The sequence below is a fragment of the Propithecus coquereli genome, unplaced genomic scaffold (assembly GCF_000956105.1).
Source record: "Propithecus coquereli isolate 6110/MARCELLA unplaced genomic scaffold, Pcoq_1.0 Scaffold403, whole genome shotgun sequence".
Taxonomy (NCBI): Eukaryota; Metazoa; Chordata; class Mammalia; order Primates; family Indriidae; genus Propithecus; species Propithecus coquereli.
In genome coordinates this window covers 2,881,882-2,904,038 of record NW_012149764.1, presented here as the reverse complement: position 1 = coordinate 2,904,038, position 22,157 = coordinate 2,881,882, and the positions used below count along the sequence as shown (strand labels likewise).

Genomic DNA, 22,157 nt, shown 5'->3' with positions numbered 1-22,157 from the left:
AAAAGTAGCAGCTACTTTTGAGTCTGGAAGTGTGATCCTGGGAGGTAAGAGACACCTCTCACCAGATGTGTGCCTTAATGCGCCTCACTTAATGAAAACTGGGTTTCCTCTCCATTGAAAAGGGCAGGGAGGGCCCCTCGGCTCACTGTCATTATCTGAGGTTCTACAGAGGTGGAGGCGGAAGAGAGCGCGCTCAGCAGCGGAGCAGGAGGAAGGAGGGAGAGGAAGGAAGTGCTTGAGGGGGAGGGTCTGGTGTCCCAGGGGAGCAGAGGGGAAAGGGGACGCAAGGGGGCGCCGGGGTTCGGAAGGGGGCACGGAAAGGACCACGGTGTATCTGGTTGGAACCGGGTAGGACAGGGCCTGGCATGGAATAGGAGCGAGCGAAGGGTACGAAAAGAGTGTTGGGGGACGCCGGGGGAGTCCGGTAACCAAGGGGCGACTAGAGGTAGGGAGGGGACGCGCAGGAGTTGCCAAGGGTGAACCGAGAGGAGCGCGGTCTATCCGGCTGAGACTGGGCAGGACAGGACGCGGGATGGATCTGAAGCGAGTGAAGGGCATGCAGGGGTCACCGAAGAGGTCTCGGGGAATCCCTGGCGGCGAAGGGGAGCAAAGCGGGTGCAGAGGGGAAGCCGAAGGCAGCAGAGCGGCGCGGGCGAGTGGGAAGGAGGCGCGGAGGGGCGCAGGTGGACGCTGCGCCGCCGAGGGCTCGCAGGGTCGCCGCGGGAGCGCGGGGGAGGCGCGGCTTGCGCGGGCTGGGCTGGGCTGGCGGGGCGCCGACGAGGGGGCGCGCCGGGGTCGCCGCGGGCGGGCGCAGCAGCGGGGCTGGGCGCGGGCGGAGCAGACCCAGTGGCTGTCGCCTCACTTCCGGGAACGCCTGGACACTGCGGCCGCAGCCTGCTAGCAGCGCTGCCAGCCCGCCGGCCCGGGGCTGCGGAGCGGGTGAGCGCGCAGGCCAGGCCAAAGCTGCACTATCGGCGCGGCGTGGGCCCGTCTGCGGCCATGGGGGCGTCCGCGCGGCTCCTGCGCGCAATCATCATGGGGGCCCCGGGCTCGGGCAAGGGCACTGTGTCGTCGCGCATCACCCAACACTTCGAGCTGAAGCACCTCTCCAGCGGGGACCTGCTCCGAGACAACATGCTGCGGGGCACAGGTGGGAGCCCTGGGCGGAGGGCTGGCTGCGCGCGGTCGCCCGGGGGGTTTGCGGGCGGAGGGGCCAAGGTGGGGGAAGCGGGTCCCGAATGCGGCCGCACCATTTCCCTCCCGCCGCCCGGGGGAGAGACTGAGCCCCGAACCCTCTGGTCTCCGTGGGCAGCTTCGAGCAGGTTATGGGGGGAAGGGACACGCTCGAAGTTTAAATATGAAAGGAAACCACTTGGCTTTGTTTGCGCGGCGAGTCTGTCCCCGGTCGCAGCTGCTCTTGAGGGTCCATGGAGCCGGGCTGTGGCTTATGCTCCACGTGCCCTTGCGCAGAGAAAACTGGCGTACGCCCTGCTAGGGTTTGCCCTTTTCCCCTTACTTTCTGTAGTTGTTGCGCTCTGTGGGATCTTGTAGTTCTGACCTTTCCCCGTAATCTGAATGCCGAGTATTATTTACCCTTGTTGCAGTCACAAAATTGGCTTAGATTTTGATATCCCCAGAGCTTTCTGAAACACGAAGGCTTTTCTTATGCGTGGTTACATAAAAGATTGTTTATTTCTCATGCCAAATAAATGCTTGTAACTCAGGATAAAATCCAGTCGGCAATTTGTACACTTTACAATGGGTGAATCTGTGGTATGTACATTCTATTTTAAGAACGCTGCTTTAAAAAAGTCAACAGCAGGATAAATTTCTTTTCTCAGAAGTGTTGACCTTTACTTTCCAAAACAGAACCCATTGGAAACTCCTTTTGAAATCTGTTTACATGGAAATAATGCCTACACAAGTTTTTTTTTTTTTTTTTTTTTTAAGTATTGGAAACAGGTTAGAATTGCCTAAAATAAAAAGCAAAGTCTTTTTCTTGCCTCAGTCCCATTCTTACTAGTGGAACAATGTGTATCCTTCTAGAAGTGTTTACTTATGTACAAGCACGTATATGCCTTTTTTTATGTAATAAGTAACCGTGTATATAATATACACATGCTTTGCACCAGTGTGTTTTTACTTTATATCTGGGATATTTTTCCACATGAAGACCTAGAAATCCATTTCATTTTTCACGTTTTATTCTTTCTTTCCTTTATCTTTTTTCTCCTTGTTGCATTTGTATTTGCAAAGTTGAGCATGTTCGCAAGTCATTAAGGAATCTGAAAAATGATATTTAAATTCATCAAGGTTCCATAATTATTAATTTAAACATCCTCCTATTGTTAGCCACTGACATTGTTAACCATTCTTTGCTATAATAAACACTACTATGACTGTCCTTGTAAATAAACATTTGGCTGCATCTTTGCTTATTTCCTTCAAATAAATTCCTAGTGTGGAATTTCTACAAGTATAGTACCATTAAATAAAGCTACAGGATTGCACCAATTTACTTTCCAACCACCATTTCATGAGGGTGCTATTTTGGAACCCATGGTTGTATTTTATACCTAAAGTGTAAAATCATCTCAGAAGATATAAGGACACTGGAAACACTGGGCAAGCCATGACAGTAGCAAACTTGGAGTAACTGTAGACCACCACTGAACCTTGACGTCAAGAAGCTTAAATCTGACCCGCAGACATTTAGTCCAATCTTTTCTTTTAAAGATGAGGAAACTGAGTTCAGGAGAGGTTAAAGAATTTGTTCAATAATAAAAGTATTTCATGAAGAGCTAGGATGAAAAAAACCCAGGTTTCTTTGTGTACCAATTAAATACCCTTTCCACTCATCCTCTTCTTATAAGGATACCAATCTTATTGGATTAATGCCCCACCCTTTTGACCTCTTTTAATCTTAATTAGGTCCTTAAAGTCTGTATCTCCAAAAACAGTCATATGAGGGCTTAGGGTTTCAACATGTGGATTTGGGAGGCACAATTCAGTCCATAAAACATGTAAACATAGTTTTAGCAGTGTGATATGTGTTCCAATAGAAACAAGTTTGTAACATCATGGAAGTCCTAGTCACCTAGGAAGACCCCTTGAAAGATGAGTAAGAGCTTATCAGGCAAAAGAGGGGAGCATGGGGCTTGTGCAAAAACTAGGGGGATCCAGAGGATGCAGAGCTCTGGGGGGGGGCAGGGAGGGGGGGTGTTGAGGGTCAAGTACAAATGGGGAGGATGGGGGAGGGGAAGAAGTCAGATGAGGCTGGACCCAGGTGGGATTTTATGTAACTGAGAATTTATGCTACAGCAGAGTGAATGGGAAGGGGCGGAGTGTAGACCTGGAAAGGGAACTCTCTAGATGTTTCACTGAAGAGGAGAGAGATTGGGTGATGGTTAGAGGGAAGACCAATGGTCAAGGGAGGCTTTTGTTTTCAGTATGATTCTTGTGAAATACTCCATGTGTCAAAGAATTATCATGTCTATGCATGGTTAGAAGAAGAATAAAATGAGCACCATTGACCCACGACCAGAGAGAAAACCAGGACTTCCCCTCAACCCCTCCCATGCACATCTCCTTCCTGCCCCCCAAAGGTAACCACTGTGTTGACGCAAGTGTTTATTATTTGAGAAAGTTTTTTTTTAAAAAGCTTACATCATTTAACTCATTCCCTGACGTTTTCTAGTTTCATTTTGTTTTGTTTAGACACATTTTTAAAAGTAAAGTGTTCTGTAGTTTATTATGTAATGATGCTAAAAGCAGTTTTGGCAGGAACAAGGTTAATTCTCTGTAGCCCTTTCTGTTGTTGCATGTAAAAGGGAACTGTTACATGCAGGTGGGTCATCTCTCTTTTGTACTTCATAGCTGCTCAAACTAAGTTTGAATAAGCTCATTCAGATATGAGGGGTGGTTGGTTTGGGTTGCAGTGTGACCTGTTGTAAGCATGACCAGGCTTCAAAAGTAGATACAGAATTAAAAATTGGTTTTTATGTAATACAAACACTTACTCTCATACTAATGTCTACATGTTTTAGGATTTCTGGTTACTATCCTTAAAAGTTAGTTTTGACCTTCCTTATTTTTCTCTGACCTTCCTTTACTGTTTTTATTTGTGTATAACTTTGTAGAAAATTAGCTTATTATGAATAGTTTACTCTTTTTGTTTTTGAGACAGAGTCTCACTCTGTTGCCCGGGCTAGAGTGCAATGGCGTTGCTTATAGCTCCCTGCAATCTCAAACTCCTGGGCTCAAACAATCCTCCTGCCTCAGCCTCCTGAATGGAGTAGCAGGGACTACAGGCACACGCCACCACAGCTGGCCCAGCTAATTGTTCTGCATTTTGTAGAGATGGGGTCTTGCTCTTGTTCAGGCTGGTCTTGCACTCCTGGCCTCAAGCAATCCGCCCACCTCTGCCTCCCAGAGTGCTGGGATTACAAGCATGAGCCACTGCACCTAGACAGAATAATTTACTTTTAAACTAGCCTTTTTGTGTTTTGTAGGTGTGGGAGCTCCCAAATTTGTTAATTTTTGAATCAAAAAAGGAAATACAGTTGACCGTTGAATGACACAGGAGTTAGGGGTGCTGAAAACCCACATATAACTTTTGACTCCCCCAGAACTCAACTATTAATATTAATAACCTACTGCTGACCAGAGCCTCATCAATAAGATAGAAGGCAATTAACATATTTTGTATTCTTATAATAAAGTAAACTAGAGAAAAGAAAATATTAAGAAAGTCGTAAGGAAGAGAAAGTATAATAAGTGGAAGTAGATCATCATAAAGGTCTTTATCTACCTTGTCTTCATGTTGAGTAGGCTGAGGAAGAGGGGGAGAAGGAGGGATTGCTTTTGCTGCCTCAAGGGTGGCAGAAACAGGAGTAGACCCTCGCAGTTCAAACCTGAGTTGAGAGTCAACTATAGTATTTTTGTGAAGAGTCTATTAAGATATAATATTAAATTATAGACAGACAAATAAAGTTTTACCAAATGTCCAAAGAACTTGCTGGATGAGTCTTTGCATATAATTTTGGGAGGGGGTAAACATTTGAAATGTATTAATAATAAGCTGCTCAGACTTTGAAATAGGGAATTGAGTCATTTTTTTTAAATAAACGCCAATTGAAGCATTTCAGGCTTCAGGTTTTAATAAATATTGTGGATAAATGTTTATTGATAAAATTCATGATAAATGAAAAACATTATTAGATTATACATGGGATTATCTATGTATACACAAAACTCAAAGTATCTGGAAGTTTTTATATTATCAGTTTTAATAATAATTATCTCTGAGTAGTGATGGGATTATGAGTGGATTTTTCTTTTTTTCATTTTTACTTATCAGGAATTTTTCATCTGTTTTTTTTTAAATGTATATCAAGATTTAATTTATATGCCAAAAAATTAACTCTGTAAAGTATATGATTCAGTGGTTTTTAGTATATCCAGAGTTGTGCAATCATCTCATTGATCGATTTTAGAACATTTTCATCACCCCCAAAGAAACCTTATTCATATTAGTAGTCACTACTCATTTCTCCCCAATCCTCCCAGCCCTAGGCAACTACTAATCTTCCTTCTGTCTCTATAGATTTGCCTAGCGTACACATTTTATAAAAGTGGAATCATATAATACGTGGTCCTTTGTGTTTGGCTTCTTTCACTGAGCATGTTTTCAAATTTCATCAATGTTATAACATGTATCAGTACTTTGTTTCTTTTTATTGCTAAATAATATTCCACTGTATGACTGTACCACATTTTATTTATTCATCAGTTGATGGACATCTGGGTTGTTTCCACTTCTTGGCTATTTTGAATAATACCGCTATGAACATTCATGTACAAGTTTTTGTGTGGACATTTATTTCTCTCGGGTATATACCTTGGAGAGGAGTTTCTAGGTCATACGGTAACTCTCTTTAATCTTTTAAAACTGCCACACTGTTTTACAAATTGGTTGTGCCATTTTATAATCCTACCAGCCATATATGAGGGTTACCGTTTCTCCACATTCTTGCCGACACTTATTACAGGTATACTTTGTTTTATTGTGCTTCTCAGATACTGTGTTTTTTACTTGTGGCAATCCTGTGTTGAGCAAGTCTGTTGCTGCCATTTTTCCACCATGTGCTCATTTTCCATTTCTGTGTCACATTTTGGTAATTCTTGATATATTTAAAACGTTTTCATTATTACTATATCTGTTGTGATGATCTGTGATCAGTGATGTTTGATGTTATTGGAAAGGTTTCGGGGTGCCGGGAAACAAGCCCGTGCAAGAAGGCAAACTTAGGTGATAAATGTTGTGTGTGTTCTGACTACACCAACAAGCCATTCCTCAGCCTCTCTCCCTCTCCTTGGGCCTCCCTATTCCCTGAAACACAACAATATTGAAATTTTAAGCCAATTAATAACCCTACAATGGCCTCTAAGTGTTCAAATGAAGAGAGTGGTACATCTCTCACTTTAAATCAAAAGCTAGAAATGATTAACTTAGTGAGGAAGGCATGTTAAAAGCTGAGATAGGCCTAAAGCTAGGCTTCTTGTGCCAAACAGTTAGCCAGCTTGTGACTGCAAAGGAAAAGTCCTTGAAGGAAATTAAAAGTGCAACTCCAGTGAACACAGGAATGATAAGAAAGTGAAACAACCTTATTGCTGATATGGAGAAAGTTTTAGTGGTCTGATAGATCAAACCAACCGCAACATTCCCTTAAGCCAAAGTCTAATCCAGAGCAAGCCCTAACTCTCTTCAATGCTTTAAAGGCTGAGAGGTGAGGAAGCTGCAGAGGAAAAGTTTGAAGCTAGCAGAGGTGGGTTCATGAGGTTTAAGGAAAGAAGCCATCTCCAGAACATAAAAGGGTAAGCAAGTGCCTATTAGAAGCTGCAACAAGTTATCCAGAAGATCTAGCTAAGATCAATGATGAAGGTGGCTACACTAAACAATTTTTTCCATGTAAACAAAACAGCCTTCTATTGGAAGAAGATGCCATCTAGGCCTTTGATAGCTGGAGAGGATAAGTCAATGCCTGGCTCCAAAGCTTCTCTTTAGGGGCTAATGTAGCTGGTGACTTTAAGTTGAAGTCAGTGCTCATTTGCCATTCTGAAAATCTTAGTGTCCTTAAGAATTATGCTAAATCTATTCTGCGTTTGCTCTATAAATGAAACAACAAAGCCTGGATGACAGCATATCTGTTTACAGCATGGTTTACTGAATATTTCAAGGCCACTGTTGAGACCAACTTCTCAGAAAAAAAGATTCCTTTGAAAATATTACTGCTCACTGACAATGCACCTGGTCACCCAAGAGCTCCGATGGAGATGCCCAAGGAGAGGAATGTCGTTTTCATGCCCGCTAACACAACACCCATTTTGCAGCCCGTACAAGGAGTAATTTCAATGTTCAAGTCTTATTTAAGAAATATATTAATATTTCATAAGGGTATAGATGCTATAGATAGTGATTGCTCTGTTGTATTCGGGCAAACTGAATTGAAAACCTTCTGAAAAGGATTCTAAATGTCATAAGGAGCGTTTGTGATTCATGGGCGGGGGAGGTCAAAATATCAACATTAACAGGAGTTTGGAAGAAGTTGATTCCAACCCTCATGGATGACTTTGAGGGGTGAAGAATTCAGTTGGGGAGGGAAATGTAGCTGTGGTAGAAATGGCAAGAGAAGTAGAATTAGAAGTGGAGCCTGAAGATGTGACTGAATTGCCGCAATGTCATGAGAAAACTTTGTAACAGATGAGCAGTTGCATGAATGAGCAAAGAAAGTAGTTTCTTGAGATGGAATCTACTCCTGGTGAAAATGCTGTGGACATCGTTGAAATGACAACAAAGAATTTAGGATATGACATAAGCTTAGTTGATGAAGCAGTGGTAGGGTTTGGGAGGATGGACTCTAATTTCTAAAGTTCTACTGTGAGTAAAATGCTATCAAACAGCATCACATGCTATGGAGAAGTCTTTGTGAAAGGGAGAGTCCATCAATGCAGCAAACTTCATTGTTGACTTATTTTAAGAACTTGCCACAGCCACCTCATACTTCACCAACCACCACTCTGCTGATCAGTCAGCAGCTGTGAACATCCAGGCAAGACCCTCCACCGGCAAAAAGATAACAACTTGCTCAAGGCTCAGATGATCATTAGCATTTTCTGGAAATAAAATATTTTTAAATTAAGGTATGTACATTGTTTTTTTAGACATAATGCTATTGCACACTTAATAGACTACAGTATAATATAAAGATAACTTTTATGTGCACTCGGAAACCAAAACATTTGTATGACTCAGTGGATTGCCATATTCACTTTATTGCGGTGGTCTGGAACCAAACCCACAAGATCTCTGAGGTATGCCTGTATCTGTCTTTTTCATTAAGTGTGAAATGGTATCTCATTGTGGTTTTAATTTGCATTTCCCTAATGACTAAGAATGTTGAGCATTTTTTACACGTGCTTTTGGCCATTTGTATATTTCTTTGGAAAAATGTGTATTCAGATCCTGTGCCCATTTTTAAGTTTTTTTTAATTGTTGAGCTATAAGAGTTCTTTAGCTATTCTAGATACAAGTTCCTTATCAGATATATGACTTGCATAAATTTTCTCCCATCCCACAGATTGTCTTTTCACTTTGTTGATGATGTTCTTTGAAGCACAAAGGTTTTTAATTTTAATGAAGTCTAATTTATGTATTTTTCCTTTTGTTGGCTGTGCTCTTGGTTTTGTATCTAAGAAATCATTGCCTAATGCGAAGTCATGAAGATTTATACCTATGTTTTCTTTTAAGAGTTTTATACTTTTAGCTCTTACATTTAGTTCTATGATCCCTATTGAGTTAATTTTTATATAGGATATGAAGTAGAGGTCCAACTTCATTCTTTTGCATCTGGATATTCAGTTGTCCCAACAGTGTTTGTTGAAAAGACTTTTTTCCCCATTGATTTATAGTGGCATCCTTGATGAAAATCAGTTGAGAATAAATTTGAGAGGTTATTTCTGGACTCCAATTCTAATCCATTAATCTTTATGTCTCTTCTTATGCTGGTACCACACAGTCTTGATTGCTGTTTTGAAATTGGAAGTTGGTGTCCTTCATCTTTGTTCCTCTTTTTCAAGACTGTTTTGACTATTTTGGGTCCCTAGCATTTCCATTTGAATTTTAGGATCTTCTTGTCAATTTCTGCAAAGATACCAGCTAGAATTTTGGTAGAATTGCATTGAATCTATAGATCATTTTTGGAGAGTACTGCCCTTCTAACAACATTAACTCTTATAAGCCATGAATTAGAGATTTCTTTCCATTTAGTTAGGTCTTCTTTAATTTCTTTGAACAATATTGTAATTTTCAGATCGAAACTTTTATACTTTTAAAAAATGTATTGCTAATTTTCTAATTCTTTTTATGCAATTATAAATGAAATTGTTTCTTAGTTGCATTTTCAGATTGGTCATTGCTAGATTTTTGTATATTGATCCTGTACCCTGCAACTTTATTGGATTCGTTTATTAGTTCTAATAGTTTTTAGTGGATCCCTTAGGATTTTCTATGTACAAGATCATGTCATCTGCAAATAGTTTCACTTCTTTTCTGGATGATTTTTATTTCTTTTTCTGGATTAATTGCCCTGGCTAGTATCTCTAGTACAATATTGAATAGAAGTGGCAAGAGAAGATCATCTTTTCTTAAAGCTGTTCATGAACAGATGAAACTAAGTGCTTTATTAAATAATCCCATCATCTAAATCCATTTGTTGCAATTGGTTGGGGGTTTAGAAGAAGACTTGGCCTAAAGAGTGCAAGTTGAGGGGAGGGACCAATACCAGTTTTTTCAGGACTCAGCTCTGGAGAATTGCAAGTTTTTATAGTTTTTCCCAAATGCTGTTGATGAGGCTGGAGCTCTACCTCCTCAGAGTAGAGGTCAAAAGCCTGGAGACAGAGAGGTCCACACGTTAACTATACGGACCTTTCCAACAGGCTATTTTAGTGAGCCCTGAAAGCTCTCTCTCGGAACCCAGGCGCTTTTCCAAATGCAGTTTATAAATCCAGCAGTACAGCTGTCGAATGGCAACCAGGTTCCATGTAGTTAATGTTTGGTTAAAATCTGCCGTTTCATGAATTTGACAATTTAGATTCTGTTTTTAGGTCAGTATGAAAATGTTCATATATCCCATGACCCTTTGATCTGACTCCTGGGAATTTATCCATTAGAAATAATTCAGAAAAGCAAAAAAGAAAGAAAGGAAAACAGAAAAGGTGTTAAGATCATTAAAAGCATCAATGATGAGGAAAAACCAAGACTAATTTACGTAATTGAAATGTCCAACAGTACTACGATAGTATATTTTTATATATTCATTTTATATATCGATGGAGTATAATATAGTCACCAAAAATAACTGTATAAAATCACTGAAAAGTATTTACAAAATAATGCTAAAAAATGGAAAAAAAGAACTTACAATGGTATATGCACAGATTACAATAGTATAAAAACTCTGAATGTATATAAATGGTTTTATAAGGGAACATGAGGAAATAAAATACTCTTGCATAAGAATGACATATAGTTGTAGGTAATATTTTTAAATTGTTCATAAATCCTTTTCCAGGGTGTTTTATTAATAAAAATGTAATATGATCACAGACCTAATCTGGTCAAAAATTGAATTGTATTATGAGAGCAACACCTGTTTTACAGAATTGGAAAAATCTACATAGTAACATGTGAGAGCAGGCACTTAAACTGAACCACTTCAAAATAATGCCTAATTCAAATTCTTATTTAAAAAAATAATTTTGGTTATTCCATATATTTTTTCCTATAGAAAATTTAGAAAATACAGAAAAATGTAAATTTGTAAAACAAAATCACTCATAGTTCTATCACACAGAGATGACTACTGTTAACATATTGGACTATAGCTTTATTTTTTTGGTTTGTATATTTACATTTATATATTTTTCCATAATGGAGAATTTGAAGTAGGTTTAGATTGTTTTGTAACCTCTGTTTTTACCACTTTCATATGGGTGTGTCATCCAGAAGTCCCCTTTAGGCAGACAGTTCCTAGGGACCTGGAATGGGATAAAACAAATGCACTTATTGATTTCTTCCCCCTCTGCTGCAGAAATTGGTGTGTTAGCCAAGGCTTTCATTGACCAAGGGAAACTCATCCCAGACGATGTCATGACTCGGCTGGCCCTTCATGAGCTGAAAAATCTCACCCAATATAGCTGGCTGTTGGATGGTAAGTGGAGTGTCGTGTCATTTCAGCTGCCTACAATTATGAGTGCTGCCAGGACAGTGAGCATTTCCTGGGCTTTCCACAGACATCAAGGATGGCGGTCCAGTCGGGAGGGCCTGAGTTCTGCCCCTCACTACCCTGAGGCCTTGAGCTAGTCATCTCTGGCACTGGTTCTTTATTCGAATAGAAAGATGGAAGTGGATTGCATGACTTCTCTGCTCCCTTCAGATGTAATTTTAGTTTCTTCCCCCCTCCTTTGAGAATATTCTATGATGAGGGAGGATCACCTCAAAAGAAGGAAGCTCAGAGTAACTTACAGTAAGCTGTAAACTTTCCCTAGCCTGAGGTGTGGCAGAATCCTTGAGGATAGAGTGATTTTTAGTTTTAATATAGAAAGGACCCAAAAGAGATTTGTTTCATAAAATTTATAAGCCTTTCCTTGAAGGAAATCTGAGCCACAGTATCCTTTTGGGGAAGATGGTACACTAATCTAGCCTTGCTAATTACACATCTTCCCCTACTCAACCCCGTTCCCTCCACGTGCCCACACGCCATGCTGCCCTCACCAAGCCCTGCAGCCCTGTCTCGTGCTTTCCCCTTGGGGAAAGTACATTCCAGTAGGAGACAAGTAGTAAACAGACAAAAACTTGAATAAGTACAGATACTAATGAGTGCTGTGAGATAAGTTAAAGATTGATGTGAATAGAGACTAACGTGGTAGAGGGAGAGGTGTTTTCTTTACTTCTCTCCCTCTTTTCTTTTTTGTAGAAAATATAGTAGTTGCATGGTTCAGAATTCAAAACTTTATTTTAAAAAGTTTCAGTCTTGCTTCTATATGCGATGGAAGGGGTTGAGAAACTTTCCATTTGTGGGAGGTCTTGAAGAATGAGTGGAATTATGTGGGAGGAGAAACAAGTCATTTTAGGCCGCAGGCACGGAGTTACCAAAGACAGAGTGGAGATGCTACCGGCACAAGAAAATGGCTAGCCACCCGTGAGACCAGCCATGGAGATCCACAGGAAGCAGAGGGGGAATAGACCACAGACCCAGATGGGAAGGGCTTGGAATGTGGAGCTTTTATTGTTTTTGCGTTTGTTGCGTTGTTCTATTGGAAAAATACCTTTCCCTTTTAAAAATTAAAAAGGATTTTGGCCTCCTGGATCTAATCCCCCACAGATACCGAGGGATGACTGTACTCCTACTTCTCTTAGTAGAGGGTATTAACTTGTGTTTCAGTGGCTGTTTGATTCTACATTTATGAGAATTTCTAGGTTCATGAGTGTAAACATTTTAATCAGAATTATACCAATACAGAGGTATTTTTACTTAGACTTTTTTTTAGTACAAACCCCATGGTTATAAGCATAGTTGTTGGGTTAGACAGCTTGTGTTCAAATCCCACTTCTACCACACTTAATTAATATCTTTGAGAGCTATTAATAGTAAGTTACCTAACCTTACTGTGCCTCAGTAAGGAGAATGGGAATAATAGTAGTACCTCTCTTAGGGTTATGATGGCCAAAAGAAGTGATCCTTATAAAATATTTTGCATACAGTGTCTGGCATCTATAAAGTGTTCAAGAGATGTAGCTATCATAGTCCATTTGTTCTCATTAAATGTACTAAAATTATTTTCACCAGGATCACTTACTGCATTGTAAATTTTACAATAAATATTTGATTTTTTATTCTACTTGGGGGCTATATAAAATTTTATAGATTGAGCTTTTCCCATCATTAAGCTTTCTTTGGGGGCCGATTTTCCCCAAATCCAGGTTTCCTGGGTATAATTTTAGCTATTATCATTGCTATTTTCATACATTATAAGGTCTAGGTCACTGGCAAATTTTTCCACCTTTCATTGTTAACAAGAAAATGTAATTTTTCAGACAGTATTTTTAGCTCTAACAAATTATAGCATGTGTAGTTTTACTTTGTCACTTTTTTTTTTCTTTTTGGAGACAGAATCTTGCTCTGTCACCACAACTAGAGTGCAGTGGCCTCATCATAGCTCACTGCAACCTCAAATTCCTGGGCGCAAGCGATCCTTCTGCCTCAGCCTCCCGAGTAGTTGGGACTACAGGTGCATGCCACCACGCCCAGGTAGTTTTTCTACTTTTCGTAGAGACAGGGTCTCACTCTTGCTCAGGCTGGTCTTGAACTCCTGACCTCAAGCAATCCTCCCATCTCAGCCTCCCAGAGTTCTAGGATTACCGGCATGAGCCCCTGAGCCCAGCCTTACTTTGTCACTTTTGAAAAATGTATTATTTCTACCAGTTTTTCCTGGTGTTCTGGACAAAATGTCCTTAATAACAATATTGCAAAGTCAAAAATTTGGGATCAAAATATTTTGATTTTAAATTCCCTAATATATGTGGGTCTATTTCTGGATTCACTGATCAGTTACATTTGCCTCTTTATTTTTGAACCACACTGTTTAGCTATATTATACATTTGTTTATCTGTTAGAGTTTGTTCCTTTGCATTAATGATTTTCTTTTAGCTGAACTTTAATATCATTTTGTCATATTCCAAAAATAGCCTCTTGAATTTGAGTGAAGTTGATGAGTTCAGTTTGAGTCCAAAGTCGGGAAAAAGCCAATGTCCCAGTTAGAAGGTAGTCAGGAGAAACTCCCCCTTACTTGGACCTTAAAACTAACTGGATGAGGCCCACCCACATTAGGGAGGGCAATATGCTTTATTTACTCAGCCTACCTTTTTAAATGTTAATCTCATACAAAAACACCTGACAGACACACCCAGAATAATGCTTGAGCAAATATCTGGGCACCTTGTGGCCTAGTCAAATTGACACATAACCACTGTTGCACTATAGCTGTGATCAGCCTGCCTGCTGTTATTCCTTTTGTTCAGGTTGCACATTAATTCTTCTTTCTCCCTCTTCCTTCCCTCCCCACTCCTTGCTTCCTTTTTTTTTTATTATTATTTTTATTTTTTGGTTTACTTTATAAAGGTTTTCCAAGGACACTTCCACAGGCGGAAGCCCTAGATAAAGCTTATCAGATAGACACAGTGATTAACCTGAATGTGCCCTTCGAGGTCATTAAACAACGTCTCACTGCTCGCTGGATTCATCCAGCCAGTGGCCGAGTCTACAACATTGAATTCAACCCTCCCAAAACTGTGGTGAGTAGTTGTTGTGGAACTGACATATAGCAGACTACTGTCCTCGAGTCCTCTTGCCCTCACAAATGTAAGTTTTGTGAATTTGGAAATCCTCTGCCTGACCAGAACTCCTTGCGGTGTATCCTCAGGTTACTTAGTATAGTCGACTGGGTGGGTATAGTCCACTCAGCTTGCTGGTGTAGGTGCCCCAGGAGCAACAGGGGATTGTTATTCATTCAAAACCATTCAGTGATTTCCTACTTTTGTGCCAGGGAGTGTGTTAGGAGCTGGGGTGACAGAGATATATAACATCTTGTTTTATTTAGGACTTGCAGTTGAGATTCGCAGTATGTAGCTGAATCTTTTTGTATATATATGAAATTATTTAGAGGCGGCTTAGAAAGCCTTTTAATTTAAGGAGAAGGTGACCGATAACTGTGGAAATAATCCTGGGGTCTCCTGGCTCTGTGTTGCAATGATCTGTCTTTAGATTGGATTCCATTTATTTCAAAGTTAGCACATTGTTGTGCTTATTGCTTTCACAGAGAAGATGTATGTTTAAAAAAATAGAACTGCTTATGAAAATATCCTTCAAAAATAGGATACTTGATGCTAGTCTCTTCTAACTCCTGTTTAGGGCATTGACGATGTGACTGGGGAGCCTCTCATTCAGCGTGAGGATGACCGACCAGAGACGGTTATCAAGAGACTGAAGGCTTATGAAGCCCAGACGAAGCCAGTCCTGGAATATTACCAGTGAGTTTTTGCTTTTCAGAACTTCTCTTGCATGATGAAGCACTAAGTCAGCTTTTGATTTTCCATACTTTACAGCTGAAACGCTAACATACCAGAAGACCCAATTCAAATTGGCTTAAGGAAATTTATTAGCTTATGTAACAGAAGTCCAGAAGGTAGGCTGGGCTTCTGTCACTCCTAGGTTTGATCACAGTTTTGCCATTCTCTTGGCTTTGTCCTCAGGCTTCCTGAATGGTCACAGACATCTGCAGAAACAGTCAAGCCCTTTTTCATCAAGGGCTGAGGGGTAACCTTTCCCCCGGTGAAAACAAGCCCCCGAGCGTCACTCAGATTGAGTCGGCTTTAACAGCCACTGTAGTCAGGGAATGCCTGGCAGTAACTGTGTTAGGCGTGGGTCACTGCCCATTCCTGAACCAGTCGCTAGGGTGGGAAGGATTCCACTGATTCCACTGATTAGTCCACACCCAGAACTGGGGGTGGATCAATCTCACTCACACTATGCTACGTACAGACGCTCCCCAATTTACAATGGAATTACATCCTGATAAACCCATTACAATTTGAAAATGCCAAACACATAGCTTAGCATAGTCTACCTTAAACGTGCTCAGAACACTCATATTAGCTTACATTTGGGCAGAATTGTCTAACACGAAGACTATTTTATGATAAAGTGCTGAATATTTCATGTGATTTATCGAATACTATAATTACAGTAACAGCTAATTTATAGTAGCTGTTACTGTAAGTGAAAAGCAGAATGCTTGCTTGTACGGGTACTCAAAATACAGTTTCTACTGAATGCATACTGCTTTCGGACCATCATAAAGTCAAAAAATCATAAATTCAATCATCATAAATTGGGGATCTTCCGTAGTGCAGGGAGGGCTGGAACGAATGCTGGGGAGGCAAACCTAATAATGCCCACAACATCTGCCAACAGAGGGATGTATATAGCACAGAAGAATCTCAAATGGCAACTAGTCCCTCAGGTCATTTATTTGGCTAGTAGGCTTTAAAAGCTTACATGCTAACATTATTTTGTCTGCTCTTCAGGGAATTCATAGCACACAGGAAATATGGGAACTATAATGAGTTAATATTTGACTCAGGCTAAGAAACAATCTAGTTTTCTTACTCAGCCTTTCCCTCTCCTTACAAAGAAGGTTGATCGCCTCGTCTTCCATTGATTTGCTTACTGAGTAATGATTCAGTGTCAAGGCAGTACAGGTTGTGGGTAGAGCACAGACTCTGGAACCAGAATGCCAAAGTTCAAGTCCCAGCTTGCCATTTAATTAACTTTGTCTTTACCTCTTGCTTAACCTTTACCTGTTTGCTCCTCTATAAATTGGGGGTGAGAATAGAGGGTTGAATGACTGAGTTAATATATATAACTCTTAGAATTGTGCCTGACACATACTAAGCACTACATAAATGTTAGCTATTATTGTTGTAATGGAGTAAGTATGCAATAAAAATTTGAAGCAATAGTCTCCAAACTGTTTTAATAGTTATTTCAGGATGGTGAAATTACAAGGGAGTTGGCAATTCACTTTTTATAGTAGCCGTTACTATAATTTCATGATTTGTATAATGAGCCTGGCTCTACAGATTACCAGATCTGTGGCCTTGGGCAAGGTATTTAACCTCCATGCCACAAATTCCTTATTTGTAAAATCAGGTGATATTAAATAATACCGACTTTATAGTGTTGTTAAGGGAATTAATAGTATGAGAGAATCTGTAGAAAGACTTAAAGTAGCCCTGGCATCTATTACATCACTGTCAGTGATTCTTATTTACTCTGCTGACACTGTGCTAGTCCGTTGGTTCACACAATTAGACCCAGTCCTTGTCAGGCTCCAAGAAACTCACCTTCTATATGTGGGTTGGGCAGAGAGCTGGGTAAGCAGTATTTATCATACAGTGTGATACATGCTTATATTAATCAGGAACCTAATTCACACTAGCTTACACAAAAGGGGAATTTATTGGCAACTAAAAAGTCCACAGGTAGATGACTAGGTCCAGGTGTTCAAAGTGTGTCACCAAGACGCAGTCACTCAGCTCCATTGTCCAGTGTTGGCTTCAGTCTCAGGGCCAGGAGGCTCTTCCTGTGTGGCAGCTAAGCACTCCAGCTTACCTCCTACCAGTTCAGTCATGCTGGCATAAAGGAGCCTCTTTTGCCAGCAAAAGTCCTGGGGTTGGCAATTAGCTCTGATCGTGTCTGTCCTTGAAGATAGGGAATGGGGCAATCTCACCTGAACCTCATGGACTGAGTTTGACAGAGATTGTTTCCCAAAAGTAACCCGAAGAAGGGAGGATGCGTTGTTGCTGGGCAGATAACGCCACTGCAAGAGGCAATCCCTGAATGCAATGGAAGTACCAGGGCTGTAGGAATTAGTTCTGCCACAATGTGGGAAGGGAAGTTAGAGAGAAGTCCATAGAGATGAAGCAAATGACTTGGGTTCCTATCTTAGGAGATATCTTAGATGTCTTAGGAGAAGTCTTTTTAGCCTTCTTCTGCCTTTTGCTAATTCAAGCTTTTCCTTTTAAGTTCCCACACATAGAACTAAGGCTGGACTTAACTAAAAATTAAAAGTGGTATTTGCAAGAACCTTAGTAGTAGTCAGCATTGTTATTTAAAAATGCCAACAATTGTACTTGTTTTTTTAAAACTCTCCTCAGCCATGGGACATTTAAAAGTCTATGTTTACAAACAACATGATGCTCTTTGTGGAGGACCACTTGTTGAAGCTGGTCCCATTTTATTATACAGAAATTAAAATGACAAATGTTCATCCTAAATGTACAGTTTTTGGATGGAATAGGTGCCTCAGTAATTAGCCCGCTTGTTACACTGGCTTGACTTAAAGTGGCTCTTCAAGAGGCTTACAACAGTCAAGAAGCTTGTTCTCTTGAAAGCTGTGAATTTAGAAGGAGGGCTTCTAATATCCAGAGAATACTATATTTGCATAATTTCCCTCCTTAGCGGATGTTTGCTACCAAGAGAACAGTAGGTGTGATTTAACCGAAGCAAATTGCATGAGGTATCAAGAAAGGAATGCTTTTGTCCCTAGTGCAACCTCTGAAACCTAGTAAGAAGGGTTACAGAAGTGTGACTGATCCTGTTTTCAGAAAGTAATAAACTAGAGTTCTTCAGTTGCTCTTATATAGCCTTTAAACCAGTGTGTATATGTGTAGGTGTGTGCATGGGTTAGAGGAGGGGTGTTAGCAAGAGGAATGCCAGAATCTCTCGAGGGAATGTATGGTTTGGAAATAAACCCCAGGATTCTGATCCTCATTCCTCAACCATACTACCCACGGGGAAACTGGAGTAAATAAAATAGACTTTGGCTGCTGGTCTGGTGACAAGCCAGACAAATCTGCCTGGGAAGAAATGGAAAAACTCGATAGGAAAAACAATAAAAGCAACACTTTTTATTCCCCTTTCTGTTAAAATTCAGAAGGGTAGAATAAAGGAAAAAACAAACCCAGGCAAAAAGGAAAGATAACCAAGTCTTAGAAAGCTGTTTTTGCAAAGGAATAAGGAGGCAAAGCCAAGGGGTTTTCTGGTATCTGACAGGCTCTGTCTGGAAACCAAATACCAACGTGGTGATTTGAGGCTAAGTTACTTTACAAGAGACAATTTTATTAGTAAGATAAGAAACTTTGAGCTTTGGAAAGGATTAAATGAACTAGTATATGTAAAGCCTTTAGCACAGGGTTTAGCACACAGTACATGCTCAATAAAGGATAGGTGCTATTATTTTTTTAAAAGCCCAATTCTGTAAGTCAGAGGGCACAACTGAAACTAAAATCTAGGTTTTCCAATGCCTAGCCAAGTAAGTGCCTTTCTCTCTTGATCACACAGATCTATACTTTCCAAGAGTCCTAAATCTACATTATTATCATTTATAAAAAAGCTTTAAAAAGCTCACTAGGAAGACTCAGACGTGTGTTTTGTTTGTTTTTCATCTTTAGGAAAAAAGGGGTGTTGGAAACATTCTCCGGAACAGAAACCAACAAGATTTGGCCCCACGTACATGCTTTCCTGCAAACTAAAGTTCCAGAAACAAACCAGAAAGCCTCAGTTCCTCCGTGAGGAGAAATGCGTGTAACTAGTAAGATGAGCAAAACCTCCTTGTCCTTGCATTTAGAAGCTTCTTTTCTTAAGACTCCAGCTTGTATGAATATTCTTTTAAAATTATGTTACTTTTATTTCTACTGATTTTATACTGGATACTAAGGATGTGCCAAATGAGTCAGGTACTAGGATTAATTTTTTTGAAATCACCTAGTATGTTTTATCTAGTTATCTTCTATGGATGTGCACTTCAAAAATACCAAAATGTCTAAAGTTTTATAACATCTGTTAGAGCAAAATTAAAAGAGCAATTGGTAGTAATGTAACCTTTTGTTCAGTAAGAATAAACGGTTGACAAAATTTCCATATTTTTCTGGAAAAGTTTAAAAAATTACCTGTCATTTGGGGAAAATATCTCTTCAAAGGTTTTTGCATAGATTGATGCCAAAAATGACATTTCTAACATGGTGGAACATGGTTTTATGAGATACCATATCTATAAAATTCCAGAAAAAAAGCAACTGAATTTACAGATCTGTTGCAAGATACAAATAAGAAGTGTGTAAGGTAGGCATGCTGTATTTTGTTGTTAAACATATCTTCAGTTTACTCAGAATTTCAATTTGCTATAAAAATGTATACATTACCATACAGGAAAATATTACTTTAAGATGACTTGTTTTCTTTTCAAAATATGTATGTATTGAGGGATATGATTTATGGCAGAAATTGACATTACAAATTCTTGGATGAGCACCAAAGTTGAATGAACTTTCAACAGAAAATGTAATTAAAGTCTTGTTTTTAGGTGTAACTCAGGTTAAGAAATGCGTGTTTCAGGATCTCCTTGCCAGTTTTTCTCTTTGATCCAAACATGTTCTGCCTTGATAAATCTAAGATACAGTGAAAAAAAGGAAGGAAGGAGGGAAAGGAAGAAGAAAAGAAAAGACTGGCACTATGTAAAATGAGCATACTTTGTCTTTAGGAAATAGAAAGAGATCAGGCATGCCTGGGGAATATTCCCTTGGCATAAATAGCAATCATAATTAGTAAACAGGTGTAGCAATAAAAAGAATGTATATGATAGGGTAACAAAGACCAGGAGAGTAACTGAGTTTCCTGAAAGAGTTCTTTATTCCCAAAGAATTGGTATCTGCTAGCTTTTACTGTCACCCTGTGTTAGGGAGAAAGAACTCTGCTGGCAAGTGTCATGTGAGCAGCCATTATAAATATACATCATTTTCGATTCCTTAGTGGGGCAATAAGGATGCCTGCTTATGTACTGTGACCTGGAGGAGAAGTGGGGCAATATGGGAGATGGAAGAAAAACCTATGTCTTCCATAAGATATTTACTCTTACTTGGTGCTAAATCAAATGAAACAAGCCCTGCACATGCTGTTATTAACTGCCTTTGAAAATTTGGCCCATTTTATTCCAGGCACATACAAATGCCAGCAAATAGTTCTTATGTATCCTGGGGGGAAAAAACTTATTTTCCTTTTCCTTTGATTTTTCAAAAATTTACTGTTGATCTTTCAAAATGGACCAAGGCTTTTTAAAAGGATTACAGTAAACATTTCATTCTTTATAAAACTTTATATAATGCCTTATTTGAATGTTAATATTATGTATTTTCTAAAAATATTGTGAACCACTAAACTTATGAATTATCACTAGATTATCAGGCATGCATTAGTCTTTATTAGAATAAAATGAAATTTCTTAACTGAGGCTATTACTTTCTCTTTGGTGCCTCACAGGGCCTACTCCATCCCACCTTCCTTTCTGCTGTCCTGATGTCTCACTGGCTTCTGAATGAGGGATTCTGTTCTAATAAATTGTCTTAAAATATACATAGCCTGGTTTCATTTTACACAATACTTCATCTACTGCTATAGTATTATAGCCATACTAGGCCTTAGCAGATCTGGAAACCAAAGAGAAGGGTAGAAGAACAAGGCTATGAAAATTAAGACTCTTCTTCCCTGTGACCATTCCCTAAACACTTAAACCAAAGTTTCGCAAATACATTTATTACTTTGGGAAATGCCTGTAATATGACTTTTTTATTAAAACATAAAATGACTTGTTTTCTGCTGAATGAGTTGATGTCACAGACAGTGCTGTTTAAGAATATCATTGCTGAGGAGTGCATCCTGCTTAAAAAAAAACATAATGCTGTAATGACCAACATTATGATTTATGTGCCACATGGAAATATGTCTGCAGCTGAATGTCATGGCTAGGAAAAGCCACTATGCTTTAGTTAAAAGCTAATGGGAACTGTACCTCAACCCATTACCCTATTTCCTGGAGTAACGGTTATTTTGGTATACCTTTTGTAAGCAGCGTGTGCTGTGGGAAATGCAAATTTGCGATTGTTAGCACCAACCATCCAGAAATTTTATTTCTGCTCTTAATTCCATTTGAAATAAGTTAAAGTTCTAAACCCCAGCCTGTGGCTACTTTTCCCCCAGCTATATAATGGCATTCCAGCAAAACATTTTGGACCCTCATAGTTGTGACAAAGCTGCCCTATACTAACAATATCATTGTAATTATAGACCTCAAATTTTATTAAACTGCTGTAACACTTGCAACCAAAAGCAAGAATAAATTTGTATTTTAAAACATGTTTACACAGCCAGGCATGGTGTTGCACACCTGTAATCCCAACACTTTGGGAGGCCGAGGTGGGAGAATTGCCTGAGCTCAGGAGTTGGAGACCAGCCTGGGCAACAGAGCGAGACCCCATTTCTACAGAAAATAAAAATAGCCTGGCATGGTGGCACACGCCTGTAGTCCCAGCTGCTTGGGAGGCTGAGGCAAGGAGGATCACTTTGCTTGAGCCCAGGAGTTTGAGGCCGCAGTGAGCAATGACCACAACACTGCACCCAACCTGAGGAGACAGAGCAAGACC

General features: G+C 39.8%; 1 protein-coding gene across 3 annotated transcripts; it reads left to right on the top strand.

Annotated features, from left to right (window-relative positions):
* The first annotated feature begins 336 nt into the window (after positions 1 to 336).
* AK3 (adenylate kinase 3) lies at positions 337 to 21,053 on the top strand. 3 transcript variants are annotated; one of them, XM_012652890.1, is made up of 6 exons: positions 787 to 1,150; positions 11,151 to 11,270; positions 14,242 to 14,414; positions 15,031 to 15,149; positions 19,134 to 19,273; positions 20,998 to 21,052. In XM_012652890.1, exons 1-5 carry the CDS (start codon positions 1,000 to 1,002, stop codon positions 19,252 to 19,254), a joined length of 684 nt encoding a protein of 227 aa, XP_012508344.1. In that variant the 5' UTR covers positions 787 to 999; the 3' UTR covers positions 19,255 to 19,273; positions 20,998 to 21,052. The 3 variants fall into 3 exon arrangements, with proteins under 3 accessions (XP_012508345.1, XP_012508344.1, XP_012508343.1); XM_012652891.1 differs by lacking the exon at positions 787 to 1,150 and adding an exon at positions 337 to 387 and having other exon boundaries at positions 19,134 to 21,053; XM_012652889.1 differs by having other exon boundaries at positions 19,134 to 21,053.
* Positions 21,054 to 22,157: the final 1,104 nt, after the last annotated feature.